Source organism: Vigna unguiculata, chromosome 3 (assembly GCF_004118075.2).
Source record: "Vigna unguiculata cultivar IT97K-499-35 chromosome 3, ASM411807v1, whole genome shotgun sequence".
Taxonomy (NCBI): Eukaryota; Viridiplantae; Streptophyta; class Magnoliopsida; order Fabales; family Fabaceae; genus Vigna; species Vigna unguiculata.
In genome coordinates, this window is record NC_040281.1 from 6,143,337 (window position 1) to 6,164,484 (window position 21,148).

General features: G+C 30.6%; 2 protein-coding genes across 4 annotated transcripts; both read left to right on the plus strand.

The window, feature by feature from the left end:
- Nucleotides 1-1,013: 1,013 nt before the first annotated feature.
- LOC114176009 lies at nucleotides 1,014-4,261 on the plus strand. Of its 3 annotated transcripts, none has more exons than XM_028060885.1 (5): nucleotides 1,014-1,104; nucleotides 1,254-1,912; nucleotides 2,153-2,206; nucleotides 2,311-2,495; nucleotides 3,910-4,261. In XM_028060885.1, the coding sequence occupies exons 2-5, from the start codon at nucleotides 1,315-1,317 to the stop codon at nucleotides 3,997-3,999; spliced, it is 927 nt and encodes a 308-aa protein (XP_027916686.1). In that variant the 5' UTR covers nucleotides 1,014-1,104; nucleotides 1,254-1,314; the 3' UTR covers nucleotides 4,000-4,261. The 3 variants fall into 3 exon arrangements, 2 of the variants coding, with proteins under 2 accessions (XP_027916686.1, XP_027916687.1); XR_003602955.1 differs by lacking the exon at nucleotides 1,014-1,104 and adding an exon at nucleotides 3,163-3,350 and having other exon boundaries at nucleotides 1,111-1,912; XM_028060886.1 differs by lacking the exon at nucleotides 1,014-1,104 and adding an exon at nucleotides 3,299-3,350 and having other exon boundaries at nucleotides 1,111-1,912.
- A 5,571-nt stretch (nucleotides 4,262-9,832) lies between these two features.
- Nucleotides 9,833-11,397, plus strand: LOC114174929 (ethylene-responsive transcription factor ERF060-like). Its single transcript, XM_028059660.1, has one exon. The coding sequence runs from the start codon at nucleotides 10,089-10,091 to the stop codon at nucleotides 11,076-11,078; it is 990 nt and encodes a 329-aa protein (XP_027915461.1). The 5' UTR covers nucleotides 9,833-10,088; the 3' UTR covers nucleotides 11,079-11,397.
- Nucleotides 11,398-21,148: the final 9,751 nt, after the last annotated feature.

Consider the following 21,148-nt stretch of genomic DNA (forward strand, 5'->3'; position numbering starts at 1 on the left):
GTTTTATTAACCAAAAATGATTTAAAATGAATATTTGGTGAGAGGTAGAATGAGGTCGAGGAAGGTGCTAGGAAGTGAAGGAGGGTGGTAAGATGGAAGGAGATGAAGGAAGGTGAAGGAAGAAAAAAATAAAAAAAAATTTAAAATAGAAAATGATGACGACAAATTACTAATTAAGACATGTGAAATTATCACACTTAGACTAAATTACTAATTAAAACTTATGAAATTATTATACTCATATTTCGTTAATCACTTATGTTATATGTTTAAGTGAAAATTTGATAAAAGAACGGGTTAAATGTGTAATTATTTTACAACAAATTTAAAGAAAGGTAGAAAATAAAAGCTTATATGATTTGATATCATATTAAAACAAATAGAATTGGCTAAGCAGACACATTTATGCGATTGTACCAGAAAATTAAGCGGTAAATCAATGGAATAATCAACTATAAATTTAGTTAACGGTAGATTAAAAACAAATATATTGGAATGAGTTTTTCATTAATCACTCTCAATACCTGTCACCCCACGTATAAATAAGCAAAAATTACTAATAAAATATTCCGATGATTATACATTATTTCTTTAAAAGGAAAAAGTCAACTCTTTGCATGTTAATATATATATGTATGTATATATAAACTAAACATTGACAGAGAAGAAAATTTTAAAAGAAAAACATATTTTTATTGTAAAATATTTGTTTTTTATTTTTCAACTTATTATTTTTAATATATTTGAATTTTATATATTTTTTGGTGCTGGTATCTAATAATAGGAGCATAATTTGTAGAATAAGAAAAGTACCTTTTGGTTCGAAAAATGAAGGGCTTTCATTAATAAAGAAAGCTCCTTGGTTAAATAAATGACACTAAATTTGAATATAGTCACATAAGGGGGTCACTTCACTAGGTTACTTGACGAATAGAGAAATGTTAGGCCCATTGGGTCGATGATTGGGCCCATAAATGAGAATGCCGCGGAGTATATTTCGAAAAGCTACAATTCAAAGTTGAAACCCGCTTTTACCCGCCCCAGAATCTTTGCGTATGGGTCACTCACTTTCTTCTCGCGCTAATTCAAAAGAGGGAACAACAAGTGAGTGTTACTAACCTTCTTCTTCTTCTTCTTCTTCTCTCTAACCCTAATCCCAACCAGTTTCAAATTAGCTTCCGGGTCCTCCTCCATTTCACAAGGTCAATTCATCTTAACCCAATTCTTTTTCTTTACTCTTTGTATTCTTGCAGTTAGGGTTTCAAATAGGCAACTTCACTGATTCCGTTTAAGATTTTCCATTATCAAAATTTCATGGGAAGCAACCATGATTCCAGTGACGGGCTTTTCAAAATCCGTCCCCGTCTGGCGGATGTCACGAATTGCCCGTCGAAAAGGCCGTTTTCTTTAGTTTCCAGCGATGGTGGGGACTCGCAGTTCACAAAGCAAATGCGCTTAGGTGGAGAAAGTTTAGCCAAAAAGAAAATCCAAATGCAATTAGGAGCACAGGCTCACCATAGCAACGAGGTCTTATTGCAACCAAAAGAAAACCAACCCATTTTGTTTCCGTTTTGCGATGATATTTCAAGCTCGTACCATAAACCGTGCTCGCCCAGTGAGGGATCGCGGGAGCAGAATCTGTTGGGTTTGAAGAAGTATGAATTTGGGGAGAAGGATGAAGGAATTGCCCCAATCGATTGTGCTGTTGAAAGCGGGGACAAGGATATTTGTGTTGTTGACAATTCCGGATCTCCCAGGTGCGGGGCCGTGCAAATGCCGTCAATCTCTGCCTCTAATGATTCTAATTTTCGGGGGTTGAAACCGTGCTCGGGGCATAAGGGCGATGGAGCATCGAATCCTGTTACTGATGCTGCGGACATTAAATCTTGCACTTGTTCCTTATGCTCTAAAGGTGGTTAGAGTTTATCTGTATGCATCTAATTTTTGCGTTTTTTTTTGTGTCAACTAAAATTAGAGCTACATATCACTTAATAAAATTTGCATTAAAGGTTTAAATAGTTACTGAGGTGAACTCTAACTTTGATTGAAGAACACCACCAAAAGTGCTTAAGGAATTGTATCAAGATTTTTCCTATTTTTACAATTTTTTATTTAGTATGTAATAATGGGTGTTGCTTATGTTGATCACTAGCTGCTTATATCTGGTCGGATCTCCATTACCAGGATGCCAAGGGTAGATTAAGTGGTAAGTTCTACTAACCATTTTAGGAGTTTTGTTCTGTTACAGTCAAGTGTTATTATATTATTTCTTCTAGCATTGAGGTTTTAAATGCTCATCCTTTTCGCTAGCTATAAGGAAGAGTCAGAAAGAAGCAAAACTGGTCATTCAGAAATTTTCTGGATTAGAGGATACAGTAATGCATGGCCAGCACCAAAGTGAGGAGTCATTAAACTTAGAATTGTCCCTTGTGCATCAGTGGAAGTCGCTCTTTGTTCAAATGCAGAATATGTATGCCCAAGAAAGTAGCCACCTAGTAAGTTTCAACGCTATCACTTACATGGTTTATTATTTTAATCCTGCTGGAATTGTTGGTTCCATTGCCATACAAGTTTCTTAATTCAATTTTCTGTCTTTTTGCACTATCCATTGTTCCATTTGCTTTTATGGAGACTGTAAACTACTCAAAATGTTAGCTTGTTTTATATGGAGGCGAGTGTTAGAGGTTTAGTTTGCTAGTTAACTTGATTGGTTAATTTCTTAATTGTTAGATGCTATTGGCTTCTATTAATAGAATATGTCTCGCACATTATTTTATCTCTCTCATTTTTTATTTAATTTTATGGGTTTTCACATTCTCTGTTTCCTTTATGGGCTCAACCAATTTTAGTACAAGTCAGCCTCTGTAAAAGCCATTTCTTAATTTATGCATATGATTATTTAGTTATTGGTATGCTATGTTGTGAACATGGTTATCAAAACTCTAGGGTCAGCATGAAACTCGTCCCAGTTTACGAGGTCTCACTCACCGTCTATCAGTTTACTTGAATGTAAACTCATTTTCCAGTAGATTCGAAATAGAATCTTGTTAACTCGATAAACTCGAGTAGACTTAGGAGTCAGTGAGTTTGGGGGAGGTTTCATTTTTTGGCCTTCGTTTGGCATTTCCTATTTTCTGAACGGATTAGGGTTTGCGCTTTCAGAGGAGCAGCGCATCGCGATAGAGTTTGTGTTTCTCAAAGGAGCACCACATCACACCGCATTGTGTTTCTAAACATTGTCACTGCCTTGACGGGATTTTGCCACTACACTGCATAATGTTTCACCTTCCTTCCACAGCTGCATCACGTTTTTTCTTTGGGGGCGTCAACTGGATTTGCTCTTTGAACAGGTTACCTCTTCATTCTCCCTTTCCTTTGTTTTCATTCCCCTTTGTTGGGAGTTTTCAATCCCTTCATTGCACTTTGTTTTTCGTTCTCCGTCCTCCCTCTGTTTTCGTTCTCCTCTGATAGAGTTCTCTCAATAAATACTTGGTTGTTGTTTTTTATCCCTTTCTTTGTTTTTCGTTTTCATTTTAGATCCCACAATAAGGACTTGGTTGCTGTAATTTTTACTTATGTTTTGTAATTGTATGTTATGTGGTTGGTGTAGATTTGAAGTTGTATAGTAGTGATGCACTACTAAATTTAAAATTATGAAATTATTGTTAATCATGGTGTTGAAATGTTCAATTGAGATGGTATTATTTTTATTTTTTTTTTATATGACATAGACTTGTAAAGTCTACGAGTTGGATCCACAAGTTGAGCCAACGGAACTTCCACAAGTGTATATATATATATTGAAGTTTAATAACCTTGGTTGTCGATGTTAAATTCTCTTACCTATAACCCGGTTTATTCTTTTCATTTTCTCACCTAATGCTTTGAATGATTTGATTTTGCTTTCAGGAATCAAGCTTTGAATCACTAAAAGATTTGAGAGAACGCTGCAAGACTGATCTTGATTCGAATGACAACAGCCATAGTGAAAAACAGTAGTATTCCAATCCGTTTTTTCATTGTAAGATTGCTTGGCACATAAGTTTCTTGGCTTCAAATTTCAATTAATATGCAGATTGTCATCTGTTGCTTTAATATTTGTATATTTTATGTAAACTCGGTGGCTATAATACTTGCAAGTCTACATGTACATTTGTCACGTCAGCTGTTTCCACCGATTCCATTATGATTTTAATCAACATGCTTTTGAGGACAATTGTACCGCATTTTTGGGATGTCCTGAGAGGACTGAAATTTGGCATGCTCTTTCTGTTCAAAGTTATATGGTCGATAGATTTTTTAATTCCTAGATTGGTTTGGGTGACTGGCAACAATTTTAGGATTCTCTACAATGTTGGACAGGTGAAATTATCTTCTGACGTATTTAGAGTGTGTTTGAGACTGTTGAAAAATATTATATTATATTAATTTATAGGTATAATTTATTATTTTTTTAATTCTTATTGGTATAATCTATTATAATCTGAATTATTATTATTTTTGTATAAATAATTTCCATTAATTTAAGGTCTTATATTTAAGGTCTTAGATTTGTCACTGTGCATTCTAAATAATAATAATAATAATAATAAATAACTCTTAATTTTCTTAATCATAATTGAAATTGGTTTTTATCCTTCCTAGGTTTAGCCATTTATACACAATTAAGTTTTTGTTATTGATATAGCAATTCAGAAGAAGAAAAAAAGACTGTAAAAAGTGATCTGGTTTGTTTGGAAAGCAGCTGATATGTGGCATGTGACAACAATTGGTGTTCGATTTCAATTTTTCTAGTACATAATTTTACTATTATGTACCTACTTTTATATTGGAAGTCTGAATCCTCTCATTTATCATTTTAGTAGGTTATTGAACATCATACATTGAGCACTTGCTTTTTTAAAAATGTTTCTTAACTAAGTTTAAAGTTAATTTAATTAACAATTAGTTCAATTTTTTACCTCTCAAATCACTATCATTTTATCTTTATCTATGCAATCAATCTTTTCAACTTTTTTGTCATTAGTTATTTTATTTTATTTTGAAAGCCAAGAACACAAACATAAAAAGAAAGGATAAGCTAAGAAAATAAATTTTTATGATAAATAAACTAGCAGATTTTTAGATAGACATTTCAGTAAGCATACAAGCATGTGATAGTAAACAATAAAGATCCTTTAACTCAATTATTCGGATTCATGAATATTAGGATGCAACCTTACTTGAATTATTATCTAATTATATACATTACAATATCACTACCATAAAGTTTTCTTATGAAATCACATCAAGCACATGTCATATACATGTTCTTCTCACAAAACCATTATCATTTCATACCGAGCAAAACAATTTCAGTTCAACATATCTCATTATACATGCATAGTTATATACTTCAAGCTTTCTTAAGGTATACAGCCAATCACAGATTAAATAAGAGAATAAAAAATAAGTTTGCACCATTCTTACTTAAGCTAGAAGTTTTCGCTTAAGCGACAAAGGTTCTCTCGCTTAAGCTAGGCATTTTTGTGTGAGCGAGAGCTCAAATAGTGACACTGTGAGTTTTCTACGAATTCTTGCTTAAGCGAGACCTTCTCGCCTAAGTGAGATTACTCTTCGCTCAAGATAGAAGCTTGCCGCTTGAGCGACAATTTGAACAGAAACCAGTGGTGAGTTCCTGCTACTCTCGCTTAGGCGAAAGTTGTTTGTTTGGGCGAGATTAGAAGGTTTTCACCTGTTCACACATGCAGATCTAAGAACTCAAGCAACTCATTTTCATACAACATAAACATCAAAAGGCACCGAAAACACAATTCGGAAACCAGAAAACATGCAATATTTATAAAAAGTTTTAAATCCTAGATTTCCTTACCTTGATAGATGCTACTATGAGGGGACAATCCTAAGTGGAAGGAACACCATAACCTGAAACAGCTCAAGGAGCTGAAAACAAAACATAGGAGGATGAAAATGAGACCATGACGCGATTAACGTGAAACCAGGGCTTAGAAACAGAAAGAAACTTGGGTTTTGAGTTCTACTTACGCGGAGGGAGAGCTTTCGGTAAGCTTGGATGAGACTGTAACTCAAGCCCTAGTAAAGTTCCTTATTTCAAAATGAGAGTGTCTAGACAGCTGAAAGGAGTCTTGAAAAAACAAGTGGACTGACCTTAATCCTCTAATAAAGTCAGGCCCAAAAATTTTTAAAACAGAAAGTGAATCTTACATAATGTATCATAAGTAATGTCCTGTATTCAGACAATAAACAAAATTATTTGAATATAATAATTTCAAATAATTAAAAGACGTGACAGAGTTACGTGCATACTATCATGTAATAAGTTTTAATAACTAAAAAAATGGATGGAGTTGTTCGAAAATAAATTTAGTATGAAAAAAAAAATTCAAAACGAATATTATAATAAAACCATATATGTAGAAGAAAATCAATAACGTTAATTTCAGGGCATAAGATTGGTTCAAATTCATATAGTAGTTTTTATACTGATTATAATTTAATAATTCTCCTGCACTAACCTTTTCATAATTTAAATAAATCTGGTGATAGTCATCTAAACCTTGAATTAATATTGTTTAATTGGTGTTTATGAAGTGATAAAGCACAAATTATCCAAATGGTTATACAATATTATCCAAACCCCGAACACCTCATAATTGAACCAGCACAACGTGAAGGAAATATAAAAAGAGTGCACATCCTACGTTGGCTAATTTCGGATTAGTTTAGTTAGAGATGCTTTATTTTTTTTTTTTTTATGATTTGTCCTTTATTTATATTGAGTCTTCACATGAAACCCACATATAAACATCCCCGGCCCATGGCCCATGTGGCTTGCAAGGGTGACAATTATTTATTTGAATTCTTATACAAAATTATTACTCTGAATGAATGTGAGTAATGGTTCAGTTTAATGTTAGGTTATGAATTCCTTCTAATAACATAATTAATTTCACTAAAAAAAATGTCTATTAATTATTTGCTGACTTCAAATTTTCATAATAAGCCATTTCACTCCAACTTCCTTCAAACTTCAAAAAGTGAAATTCTTTGTTCCAATTTTAATGGAACTATTGATAATTGGTATAGACCTGAAAAAATATTTTTAAAAAGCTCATTATTAGCACTTAATGGAGATAGATTACAACAATAATTGATTCCATTGCAGACAACTTTGAAGATCTACGATTAGACAATTCATTAACATCATCACTCATTAGTGTGGTCCGAATATGATTAAGGTCGACGTGTATAGTTTATGTCATTTTTATAAAAAAAAAAAATATAAAAAGTTGTCACTGTTCTTGCAATTCAGTGTCTATTGTTTTTACCAAAACTGGACAAAACTGGAAAATAGACTGTAAATGGTAAAATGGTCGACAAAGAGATGATAACTATAGTTTCAATATATATCTAAAATCAGTTATGCTTCATCATTTCACCAACACCTTAAGAATTTCGAGTGAATTTGTAACTGGGAATATTATCTTCGTATAATATTTCAAAAGAAAAATATTCTCATTCAAAATTGATTCTTAAATAAATATTTACCAAAAAGCACATTCTAGACGTTCTTTCTTTCATAAAGGAGAAGGTTTTATTCTGATATCATCAAGACGTGTGAAATTTTTAGTAAAATACTTACTCTTATTGTTAGGTAATTAACCAACAACTCTTGTATTGTTTTTCTTCTTTTACTAGATTCCAAAATTGAATCACCAACTATTGCATTTCAGCTCCTTTATAATGAAACAGTTGCGTACATGTTAAAATATTTGTTTCGTTTTCTTTAAATTATTTTTTGTTTGTAATAATTTCCAAATGAAAAAAAGAAAAAAAAATTGGAGGGGTTTTGTTTTACATTTCCACATTTAGATAACATTTTTTATAAGTATTATTAGTGTAACCTATTTCGCTATTGTCTTCTCATACCATATTGTCATAAATTATATGATAACTTCGTCATTTTATGAATGGTTAGATATACTAAACAAAATGATAATAGATTACTAAACAGTCATATACTTTTTTCTCATGCTGACATATATTATAATAATTAAAATATTATTTCGACATCAATTATTCAAGTTTTTCAATACTTGTTTTTTTAACATGGGTACTAAGACTAAGATTAGTGGGGACCAGACCAGCCAATATTTTATATTTCTCCACAAATAAAAAACATTTTTGTCCTGCATGAACTAAATCACTTTGCATTTTTTTCCCTTTAATTAAATATTAAAATACACAGTTCATATTTGAATAGTTGATGAAGAGTTGGGTAGTTGGCATTTTCTATGCGAAAAGGTCTTTCATCGAGTGATGTATTATTATGTGGCACACATGTCAAAGTCGCTTTCTCTGCCTTATTCTAAAAAATGACGCAACCCTATGATAATGAAATTGTTTTTGTGGAGTAATGAAGCATGGCAAAAGTAGCTTTTTTTTATTCTCGTTTATACCTTTCTTCTAATTTATCCATCATTATATATTATCACAAAATTGAATATAACCTTTTCCATTAAATTTATGATTTTTAATCTTGGAGTTTTGAGAAGGAAAATTATAAGTACACAAAGAAACAAGCAGCAATAGTTGTTTTGCGTTCCTTGAAAGTGATTTCCACGTAGGAATCGACGTGTGGGCGCGTCAGGGATGGGCCCCACACTCTCATTTTCTTTTTCTTTATTAAATCACAATTATTCCTCACTTGAAATATTCACATATAGAAAAAGGCTTAAGAACTTGTTTGAAGAGTAATCGATAAACGACGAATGCGTAATTCAAAGAATCTCGAATGAAAACTTTCTACAAGAATAAAATATTATTTTAATAGAAATTGGTTAAAAAAAATGATTTTAATTGATAAAAAAGTAAATAGAAAAAAGAACGATGGAGATGGGTCCACTATGACCTTTGGCAAACGCGAAGGGAATAGGATCCAAAAGTCACTTGCCCTCTCCACAAAAGAAACGCTTGCAATGCAAATTGCGTTTAAGGGAACCATGACCCTACAATTCGTCAACATTGTGGCGCCGCAATTTGTGACACTATATTTTCTTATCATCATTCCGATAACTACCTCTCCACGTTTTTTTTTACGCAATAATCTTCAAACTGTGTTTCCTCATCATCTAAAACATACCAAAATAATGGACAAAAATAATTAAATTATAATTCAGTCGGATAAATTAAACTCAATTCTTTTACAAGTAAATTTTTGAATTAAAATCGTTGAAATAATAATTTAGCAAAAGGTTAACGTCAAATTCCTTGTCACTCATGAACCCGGAGTTGAAATACTTGACTCTACTCATTTATTTCATTGACCACAACTATTATAGATGTTACAAGAAGTTGGTAAAAGAATTTCTCTTAATCTATTAAAATTTAAATTTGAAAAAAAAATTCTCAAGTTTACTTTTACATTTTAAAAAACATATAATAACGATGGAAGCATCTTTAAATAATTTTTTTGTTATGAATGAAGATATTGTTTTAATAGAAGTGTCACTTATATGAATTACTTGTAAAAGAAGATAATTGATGAGGTAAACAACTTTTTTTTTTTTAGTTTAAAAATAACTTTTAATTGATTTGTGGTGTGATATTGATTAAGGATTTTATATGTAAAAAAAAGTTGGAAATATTCTGATGAGTTAAACCACTATATGATTGACACGTGTAAGGTGGGCATGTGGCATTGAGTAATGAGGTATTGCATAGGTGGCATTTTTCAATTGGATAGGCATGACGGAATAAAGGAGTGATTGAAAGAAGAAGCTAAAGCACAGTATATAAAGCAGCCCTCACTCACCATGCTAACGCAAGAGCCAAGCTCACAAAGTGAGGCCACTCACACTACAAACCCCTTCTCCCTCTCTCTCTCTCTTCTCAACAACAGATTCAGCTTCTTAGATTTTCAACTTCTTTTTTTAAGAAAAAAAAAATAGAAATAAACAACTACTCGCAGTTTTGAGTTCTTCATTTCCTGTTCTCTGGTTTTGGAATTGAGACAGGCTCTTGAAAACCTTTTTTTTTTTTGTGATTTTCTTTGGTTGTTGTAAAACATGGCAGCCGCTATAGATATGTACAACAACTGCAACGTCGTACAGGAATTCCTAGATCCGTACAGTGAGGAGCTGATGAAAGCACTTGAGCCTTTTGTCAAAACTGATTATTTCTCCGTCTCTTCTGATTCCGCTTCTTCTTCCTCTTCTTCTTCTTCTTCTTCTTCTTCTTCTGATTATTCTCTCGTTTCATCTACTTCGTATCCCTCCACCAACCAAATCAAGCTCAACCAACTCACCCCAGAGCAAATCCTCCAGATTCAGGCGCAGGTTGGGCTTCAGCAGCACATGGGTTATTCAACTCAACGTCAAAACCAAGCCCAGCTGGGTCCAAAACGTGTCGCCATGAAGCACGGTGGCGCGGCGGCGAAAGCCGCGAAGCTGTACCGAGGGGTGCGGCAACGGCATTGGGGGAAGTGGGTCGCCGAGATCAGACTCCCGAAGAACCGCACGCGCCTATGGCTGGGAACATTCGACACCGGAGAAGAAGCGGCGTTGGCGTACGACAACGCAGCGTTTAAGCTCAGAGGCGAGTTCGCGCGCCTCAACTTCCCTCATCTGCGACACCAGGGAGCGTTCGTATTGGGCGAATTCGGAGATTACAAGCCGCTACCTTCTTCCGTCGACTCCAAGCTCCAAGCTATTTGCGAGAGCTTGGCCAAACAAGAACAGCAAAAAACGTGTTGCTCTGTCGAAGACGTGAAGCCCGAGGTCCACGCTGCTGCTGAGCTGGCACTGCTGGAGTCTGACGTGGCGCAATCCAACGTTTGTCCCGAGTTCGACAATTTTAAGGTAGAAAACGGGAACGAGAACCCATTGTTATCATCGCCTGTGTCCGGCGGCGAGTCTTCTTCGCCTGAATCGGGTGTGACTTTCTTGGATTTCTCGGATTTCTCGGATTTCTCACGTTGTAATTATGAGTGGGATGAAATGGAGAGTTTTGGGTTGGAGAAGTACCCTTCGGTGGAGATTGATTGGGCAGCTATATGAGTGCGTGAGCGTGATGTGAAATGGCTGGTTTTGTTTTCCTCTGCTTTTGGGTTTCATACGCAATTATGTTTTGTATTTTTTAGGGTTTATGTTTGGGTGTCTTTGGCTGCTTCTGCAATGGAATTTTTGACATTTGCGGATGTTTTGCTGAAACACGGCTTGCAAATTTTAGGCAGTGAAATCAGAGAGGTTGGTCTTCATGGTGTGCTGGTGTTTTTTGTTACTTGCATGATCATGGGACTTTTCTACTCCTCTCTTTCTTCTATATTGTAATTAATCTGTACTTCCAATATATGAAATATTTACATGTTCCTCTAAAGCAGAGAACAGCTATGTCATCTTAATTTCTAATACTTGTTTTACACCCAATAATTGTTGTAATAAAAATTCGCTAACCAGACATAACATTTAATCACTTATAAACGGTGTTTGATTCTAGCAAGAACTGTCGTCAATTCTGAGTGGTTCTGAGTGGTGCCAAATTGTTTGCGCAGCTTTGTTTCTCCTCCATACACGAGTTTTAGTACTTCTTTTGACTAATGCTTAGAGGAGTGTTAATTAGTAGAATTTAATACTGTTTTATTTAAACATATTTTTAATATGATAATTACCTTTTTGTTAGAGTTTAATTAGCATGCATGGTTAGTAGAGAAGATTCCTATGGGCTACTAAAACTTATCTTTTGTTATAAAAAGTTAATTACAATATCAGTACATGTAATATTTATTTTTTTAAAGGGAATACTTGTTACTAAATGGGTAATTCAAAGACATATAAAAACTTATCTCTTTAATCTTATTTTCCCCTTTCGATTAAAAATAATAATATCTAGTGTTTTTTCATTTAAACAGTAAAATTATAAATTAATGCTACTTTTAATTAGGATATATTTGCAAAATGAAATGAAAAAGGTGTCTTTGATGCTCCAAGTTATATTTTCTTTTGTGAAGGTTACGAACCTCCTAATGCCACATTAAAGAGGTCAAAGGGAACTAACCATTCTTCGTGAGATTAATGAAAAACTTTTTATTGGTGTCAACTCTTTTATTCCCTTCGACCATTCCAGAGATTGGTGGGACTTGCGATTCCATTTCTGAAATAAAAAACAAATAAGAATATCAACCACTAAGTAAATATCTAACTCCAATATTAAACAGGTTCAGAATAAATTGAATCTAACGAAATAAATTGGTCTCTCAATGAATTAGAATTAAGATGAAAATACTGTGTATTTGTCACCCAATTAAAAACATACAATATTAAAAAATAGTTTATAATTTGTTTGAAGACTTTTCATAGCTCTAGAAAATATTTTCTACTAATATAAGAAGTTGCATATACTCATCTCTTTTAATCTAAATTTCATTGTCACAAAATATAACTGTAATTTAATTTTTAATGTGATGTTGTTTGTAATATTAATGTTATGATATGATATGAAGTCGATTTATATAAGTTAAGATTAATGTATTTTGTTCTGAAAGAAGAGATAAATGTGTACCCTTAGCCTTGCCTTTAGAATTATTGTATAGTAAACAATTTAATTAAAAAAAATGGTATTTTGAAGTAAATAATACAAGAGTACGAGGGAAGCTTTAATTTTTATAATATAATAATAATAACAATAAATAAATAAATAAAAGCATGGGGAATTTTGACAGAAAAGGAGAAAGGAGATGAGGAAGAAGTGTGTGTCTGATATGGTGTGGGGTTGAGATAAGGAATTTGGAATTGAAAAGGTGCAATGCAATGCAATGAATAAAGTAAGAAAGAATGCGAAAATAGATAGATGCATAAAAATCAAAAACTATATTCTTATTCTTCATTCTCGACAACCACCCCAAGACAAATTATATGTGTATGCTTCTTCAACTTGGTAAAAGGATTCTGTGATCAGGGGATAAAGCTTAAAGCTCATGTGCCTTTAATCCCTATCTTTTAAAAAATAATGTATTTTGTTTTAATTCTTAGTTTTGTATACATTTTATTTTGTTTATTTTGGTTCAGTTTTACCCAGTTCTAGTCTATTCATTTAAGATACCATCAAATTATGTTTTTACTTAAAATGTAAAAATTAAAAGAAGTAAACATATATAAAATTGAACATTAAATTCAAAATTCAGATTTTTTTAAAAATTATTGAAAAAAACAAAAAAATACTAAAATCACAAATAAAAAACGAATGAGAGTTCAAAATTGAAATTTAGCGTATAATAATTTTTATTGAAAAAATATTGAATGATTTCAAAATGAGTGTAATCTGTATTGGAATGGAAAGTTCTAATCCCTTGATGGCGGACCTGAAAATGGCTAAGACCAGCGGCAATATTGAATTTCAATAGGCCCAAAAAAATAAATACCCAAATCCCTGTGTAACCTAACCCAAGGACTTTATCTAAATTTTTAAGACAATTACTTACTTTCTGCACTCCATCAATTTCTTCTCCAACCCATAAGGTCTTTTCCGTACAAGGGAGGACATTTTTTTTTCCCGAAATTTATATAAGAAGCTGTTAATAGAATAATGATAGGTTGTTGTTCCACTCCCAAAACTTGAACTTTCAATGTGTGAGGTTGCTTCAAAAAGTATGGGAAGACATAGAGTTGAAAAGATACAAGTGAAAATAACAAGGAAAGAAAACAATAACAGAGAAGGATGGATGAAGAAAAATAACAATAAAAGAACATATTGATATTTTTATTTTGGTTTAATTAAACTAAAAGTTCTTGATTTTTTTTAATTCAAATTTAACAAATTTTTACAGTCTATTAAGTAATTAAAAAACTTATATCTTTTAATTTAGTCCTTGTAATTTAATTACTTTTGTTAATTCTAATATATATATATATATATATATATATTTATTTATTTATTTATTTGTATGGGTGTTTTTTTTTTCCCAAAATAAAGAAGAGATTGTTTAGGGTGAGATAGTGGTGGAAAGAAAGTGGATCCCCCACGATGCATATTTTTGCAATGCTGAAACTTCTGAACTCTTTGCAGCTCATGGTTGCCAGTTTTACGTGTGTGATAATCTGCGTGATTCAAAAAATTACAACCCTAACCCCACGTTTACTCGTGAACAACATTAAATAATACAAAAATGACATAAATATCACCCATTTGTTGCAATTAATTATCATCAAAATCTTAGGAGTATCCTTCATTTCACTCTTGGGTGACCTGTTACATCCATTGGATTTTATGCCCTCAAGAATTAAGATCTTCTCTAATTATAAAATAAAAATAAAATCTTATCAAGAATAAACAATATAACGATTCTGATTCAATTATTTGCTACATATAGCCTACTTTCATCTCGACATGACTCCACGAATTTACTAATAATGTCAATAAGACCTCAAAGTGGATCAAATTAATCAACCTTTTAGAATGCATCTCATCGTGTATTAAATAAATATATTAACAACATGGTCCTTAAATATTTTGATCCAGTTTATTACATTGTCAAAGCATGGGAATAATGAATCTTTTGTGAAATCTTTTGAACGTAACCTATTCGAAGTTATTGGTATAAGATATTTAGCAAGTTACGTTATTTATAAATGTTTCTTGTAGCAGACAGTGGCATATGTTTTGAGTAGTGCGATAGAAAGGGATTCCCAAGAGAGAAAAAGAAAGCACAAGCTTGAGTGTCCAAGATGCGTTGACCTAAATAATAGAAGCTTGGTTTTGACCAAAAGGAAAAGAAAAAAAAGAAAATGCACGCGCATGTGTACGACCACAACTTTGGTTTGGCTGCTGAACACACACGTGGTGTCTTTCGTACGTAGTAGTTCTTTCATTCTCGTATAATGCTTCTGTTTTTATGAAGCATGCTAACTTGTTCAAATGGGATTCTGTGCACCAAACCTGTTTTTAACATTTGGTCAAAGCAATGATCTCCTTTGAACGTTGAACATTGAATGTTGAACAATGAACTCAGATGGTGCATTGAGTAGTGATACAAGTGAAGGAAATGATGATCACTCACCAAAAGAATCGCATTTAGCTTTTAAAACCATTATTGTGTGTGCAATGTAGCTATGTTCTATTCGAGGGTAGATCGAAAGTGAAACTTGTTGTCAACCCTAAATCTTCGTTGATACCGATTCTTTGATTAAGACATTGTTTCTGAGAAGCAGGCATAATTGCCATTTTTGTTGCTCTTTTCTAATGGAATAACACTTTTGAATCAAGCTTCCACGTTTCGTTTTATAGAATATATATCAAGTTATGATGACCAATGACCAGAGTTATCTTTTCAGAAGGGGTATGATTCAACTTTTGAAGTTATTAGTTTTTTTACCCTCCAAGTTATCAACCAACTGCGATGTTCATGTTCTGTCTCTTTCACTATTGTGTTGAAGCGCGAGAGAAAAAACTATTGGATTCTAATATCTAGTTAAAACAATTCCTCATTGTTTTTAGATATGTTGAATCTTTTAAAATCATGTTTGAACCTCGAATTTTAGTAATAAAAAGTCATTTTTTCCACTTGAAAACAATAAGTAGAACACATTCTTTACTTCAAATAATGGATTTTTTTTAAAAAAAAAAAAAAGAAATTAGTAATAAGCATGTAGAAAAATAGAAATCTTACTCGTTATTAAACATTAAGATTCTAGAATTTTGTAGAATGTGTATCCGTAGGAAACAAATTATATCAAATGCAAAAGGAGATATAATTAATAAGAAAGATAGTTTAAGGGATATTAAATTCATGCTTAAGGTTTCTCCGTGATGGTCTTCATTAGAAAATTGAGAATTTAGGAGTTAAACATTCTAATTCAATAATAATGTTTCCAGAGCCTACGAACAAAAATGATTGTAAGCATATGCATGCAATTCCAAAGCCTAATCACTATATAGGAAATTAAAGTTTTTTTTTATCGGTATAGGAAAAACAAATTAGAATTTACTATAATTCACGCATCCTTGATCAACTGAACTAGACTTCTTTATTAGATATTAGAATTCATGCATAAAGTAAAATTTTTTACTCAAAGATTTGAAGATAAAATAAATGATAGAAATTAGATATTAATCTCATAACAACAACATAAGGTACGTATAGTGGAGAAAATTTTTACGTGACACCTATAACAGTTTTCATTAATTAAATTTTATAAGACTTCTTTTAAATCGTGTCATTCTTTCTCCAATTAAAATAAAATTAAAAATTTTGACAATTCATAAATCAATAAATTCATTAACGTTAAATTATAATTGAGTATATGAATAATTTGATTCTCAAAAGTCTCACGCATACCAATTTAATACTTAAACAAGTAAAAATTTGATTTAGTTTCTGAATATGTAATTAATCTCCAATATTACAGTTTTACAATAAACAACCACTGAATGCCAAATTCATATTTAAAATTGTATATATTTCTTTTTTGACAAAATACAATAAAAATTGTAAAAAAAAAAATTAGATACTAAAATAAACATTTGATTATTTTAAAGACCAATTAAGAACTTTTTTTCATCCCGTCATAATTCTCATAGAAATCATACTTGACACGCCTTTAACAGTTTGCTCATAAAAAAATGTTATGGACATAACAGCGTTAACAGCATTGGAAATTTTCCGTAATTATCCATAAATTTCTATAGTGTTATAAACAACATTATTAATTTTGAAAATGAATTGCGGTTAAAATGTGGAAATCGTAACTCGTATTGGGCCTATTTTTTGGTACTTAGATTAAATGAACCCACGAAATAATAATAAAGAAGCTAAAGTAAACATGCTTTTACTGGCCTTTTAGCCCACAAAAAATAACGTGACAGAACAAGAGTACAGTATATGTATATATAGAACAGGTTAGGTTAACATAAGTTTATTTGCCTATAATCAATTTAAAATTTTAATAAAATAATTTATCTAGATTTCAACTCGTTCGAAGTTTGAAAATCCAAAAACGATGTATTAACTCAATCTTTCAATATGGAATGCATAGTTAAGGTGAATTTTGTAGTAAACATTTTAAAAGCAAAATAACAATCAGTATCCATGCAATATAATCATATGCAGAATTCTATTTGCTAACTTAAAAACTCTTATTAATAATGATAAAAAAAATCGATAGCTAAACATGTTTTTACATCATCATTCAATCAAAGTTGTCATACATGATAATTATTTTTTGATTAAATCATTATTTTGGTCCCTCTATTTATCAAAAAATTTCAGTTTGGTTCTCGAGTTTTGTTTGTTATCTCAATTTGATCATCATTTTCTTAAAAATGATTTAATTTGATCTTTGTCATTAATTTTGACTAGACGGTGTTAAAGTCAGTGCCATATTAATTTTAGTAAGAATATTACCATAAGATTTATTAAAAAGTAAATTTAGTGTCAATTTAAAGAAGGACAATATTACTTTACTTTTACAAAAATTGGGACTAAATTGAAACTAAAAACAAATATAGGGACTAAATTGAGTCACTTTGACACGTGACACAACTATGAAGTGACACGTGTACAAAATTAAAAAAATTTAAAAAAATTCAAAAAAACTAGAAATTGACATGTGGTGTTAACCTTAACATCGTCTGGTCAAACTAATGGTGAGGATCAAATTAAATCATTTTAAAGAAGATGAAGACCAAATTGAGACAATGAAAAACTTAAGGACCAAACTGAAATTTCTTGACAAATAAAGGAACCAAAAGAGTAATTTAACCTTATTTTTTTTAATAATATTTGTCTTAAACTAGTAAATACTTCACACTAATCATACATAAAGGAACATATTTCTTTTTTGTAGTGTAAATATTTCACACCAATCATATATTATAATTAAACTATTTCATACCACATCCAATAGTTCTACACACATCATTTAGAATTTGAGATTTAAAATAATTTAAATATTTCTTTTTTTGAAACATCTTTTAAAGATAAAATCATGATAGAGTCTGCACTCCAAAATGAATAATACTTTAGATAAAGGGTGATTGATCTAACAATGGTTGATTGATCTAACAATGGTTTGGAGTCGAAATGAATAGTTTAGGTGAATGGTGAATGATGACTCGGGGCATTCTTGTTGGTCAAAGGTTGTCTTAATAAAATGAAGAGTATAATTAAATGAGAGATTTATTTTAGAAGCAGTTTCCTCGTAACAAAGGTGGTTAGGTTCATTCGATTTACATCAAAGTACAGTGAAGAGAAGAGACAAAGTAGCAGAGATGGGTATTTTTTTAATGTGGACAGCGATGTTAAGCCATGCGGAACTCCATCATTCCGACCTGGACCTTAGTAGGAAGGGCCCCATTATTTCTCACTTCTCCAACTCTTTTCACTTAAATTCAAGATGCTCCACATTTTGGGAAAACTATACCATATAAGCCAAAAATAAGATAATGACCAAAAAATTTATTCATATATTAATTTAAAATTGTTGAGTCTGTGTTCATAAGAACCAAGTTCCTCAATCTCAACAGTAGTGAATGTGCGACAAAATTGGAAGGATTTGCCGACCCTAGCCAGCCCCTTCACTTTAATGCCTTATAATTTGGCATTGAATGAATTGTAAGATAACAAGTTGAACACTGCATGCATGCATGGGGATAAGAATTGAGGTTTCTTTGTAACATGTTACAAAGTTAAGGGACGATATCCCTTTTGCTAAAAAGTGCAAACTATTCACAATCCCTTCAACTTGTGCAAAACATTGTTTTTATATCAAGATTCCTAATCTATGGGTCACACTGAATGTTTTAAAAAATAACGAATGCCATATCCATTTCACACCAAAACCACTCTTTTTTTAAGTAATATCTCACCGATTCAAATTTATGCCATTCCTTTCAAACCAAATATCCCCTCTTCTTTATCCTCTTTCACTGTCTTTTTTTTCCAACTTGCTTAACAAATCATTTTTATGCCATATCATATCACTTTTAAAAATTATTTTATTCAAATAAATGCATTACTTTGATCATGACATGTAGATTAGTTAATTTGAAGGTGAAAATATGATTCAATTTGATTTTTCTTTTTCATATACCTAAACCTGGAAGAGTATATATATATATTTAGAAATAAATCTTCTAATTAAAGATTTTTTTTAATAACCAAAATATTGACAATTAATGTTAGTGACTAATTTAAAAACCAATTCATAATGATGTTAATTACCAATTTAGAGACTAATTATAATTTTTTATTCTAAACAGAAATTATTTTAGTCATCAATAATTTTTAGTTTATAAATTAATATCTAAATTAATTCTAATTAATTATTTTTTATCAAATAAAATTGATCATTATTTAAATATTTTTTTTAGTGTGAAGATTATGATCACATATTTTTGAATACTTTGTTTCTATTAAAAAGATAATATAATTTTATGAAAAAATACATTATATTGAGATGTATAATTTTAAGAGAGATTTAAATTTAAGAAAGTAATTTGACTACACAAAAAATTAAATTTATATTTAAAAATAAAAGTTTGAAAAATTTTATATTTTATCTTATTTCACATTTATATCTCTTTTTTATATATTGTCTTTTGGGTTAAATATGTTTTTGGTCCCTTAACTTTCAGTGAATTTTGGAATTAGTCCATTTTGAAACTTTATACTAATTTAGTCATTTATTTTTCAAAATACGAAGATTTAGTCCTTATAATCAAATTTTGTTAAGTTTATTTGACATTTCAAGCGTGTTTCATAATAGTATTTAACTTAACATTAAAGTCAAAATGTGTCAAACAATATAAACAACTCAAATACAATCCTGAAATGCGTATGAAACATCAAATAAACATAACAAAATTTAATTAAAAGGACAAAATTTACATATTTTAAAAGATGAAAGACTAAATTGATTCAAAATTTTGAAATTAACTAATTCTAAAATTCACCGGACCAAAAATCTTATCTTTTCTACTTGGTCTTGAAGGACATTCTATTTCAATTACTCCTAACTTATAAGCGAAAATACATATATATATATATATATATATATATATATTAAGACTTTTTTTATTCATCATATACAAAATAAAGTTGAAAAATCTTATAAAAAACAAAATAACAATTAAGATAACTATTAAAAGTTAAACTTATCATGTTCAACGCTTTTGATATAAAGTTAAGAATGAGATCCGATGCAATAATAAAATTATTTACCGTTCATATATAAATTATTTTATTGCTTTAAGAAAATTATATCTTGACAAGTGGGCATGCGAGTGTAGATAAAATACTATAATTACATTTTAAGTTAAAAATGACACTTGTAAAGTGGCTTTTGTGTGTCAACATTTTAATTTTGGATTACTTTATTACTCGATACAACTTTTATATTAATCTTCCCTTATTTTTCTGGACAAACACCGTATATTAATATATGATTTTTGTATTATTATTAAAATTCAAGGTATCACTGTTGGAAATTTGAATAACAATTAAGGTGATAATCTAAATCTCAATAATTATATATATATATATATATAAAGAGGATTTCCTCTTTTGTGTCCACATTTCATAATTCCAACTTTACCTTTTATAATATAATTATTTGTTAAATTTTTAAAGATTAACGATTATTTTTACAGTTTTTATAAAACTATTTACTTATTTTCTTCTTCCTTTTTCTTCTATTCATCAACCCGTTATTTTTTCATATTTTTTTCATACATTTTACTTTATTTTTAATAAATATAATTTTATTTTATTTATTAACTTAATAATATTACAATATCATCCATTACTAATATAATATTATGCATATTAAAAAAATGCGTACACACAGACGCGATAACGTCTGTGTCTATGCTAGTATATATATATATATATATATATATATATATATATATATATATATATATATTCTTTCGAAAAAGAATATCATAATAATTAAAAGAAGATACAAAAGCATGAAGCTATACTAAACCCATGTTATAAACATTATCAAAACCCAAATTAAAGAAAATTGTATATATTCTTGAGGAAATCAATCTTAAGTAAAGGATACAATTCCACTAAAAAAAGTTAATTTTTCCATCGGACAAAATTCATATCTATTGTGTAAAATTTATCAGT

Coding starts and splice junctions, on each gene's coding strand:
- LOC114176009 (XM_028060885.1), top strand. CDS start 1,315: ATGGGAAGCAACCATGATTCCAGTGACGGGCTTTTCAAAATCCGTCCC. Junction 1,913..2,152: donor TTGTTCCTTATGCTCTAAAG/GTGGTTAGAGTT, acceptor GTTGATCACTAG/CTGCTTATATCTGGTCGGAT. Junction 2,207..2,310: donor TGCCAAGGGTAGATTAAGTG/GTAAGTTCTACT, acceptor CCTTTTCGCTAG/CTATAAGGAAGAGTCAGAAA.
- LOC114174929 (XM_028059660.1), top strand. CDS start 10,089: ATGGCAGCCGCTATAGATATGTACAACAACTGCAACGTCGTACAGGAA.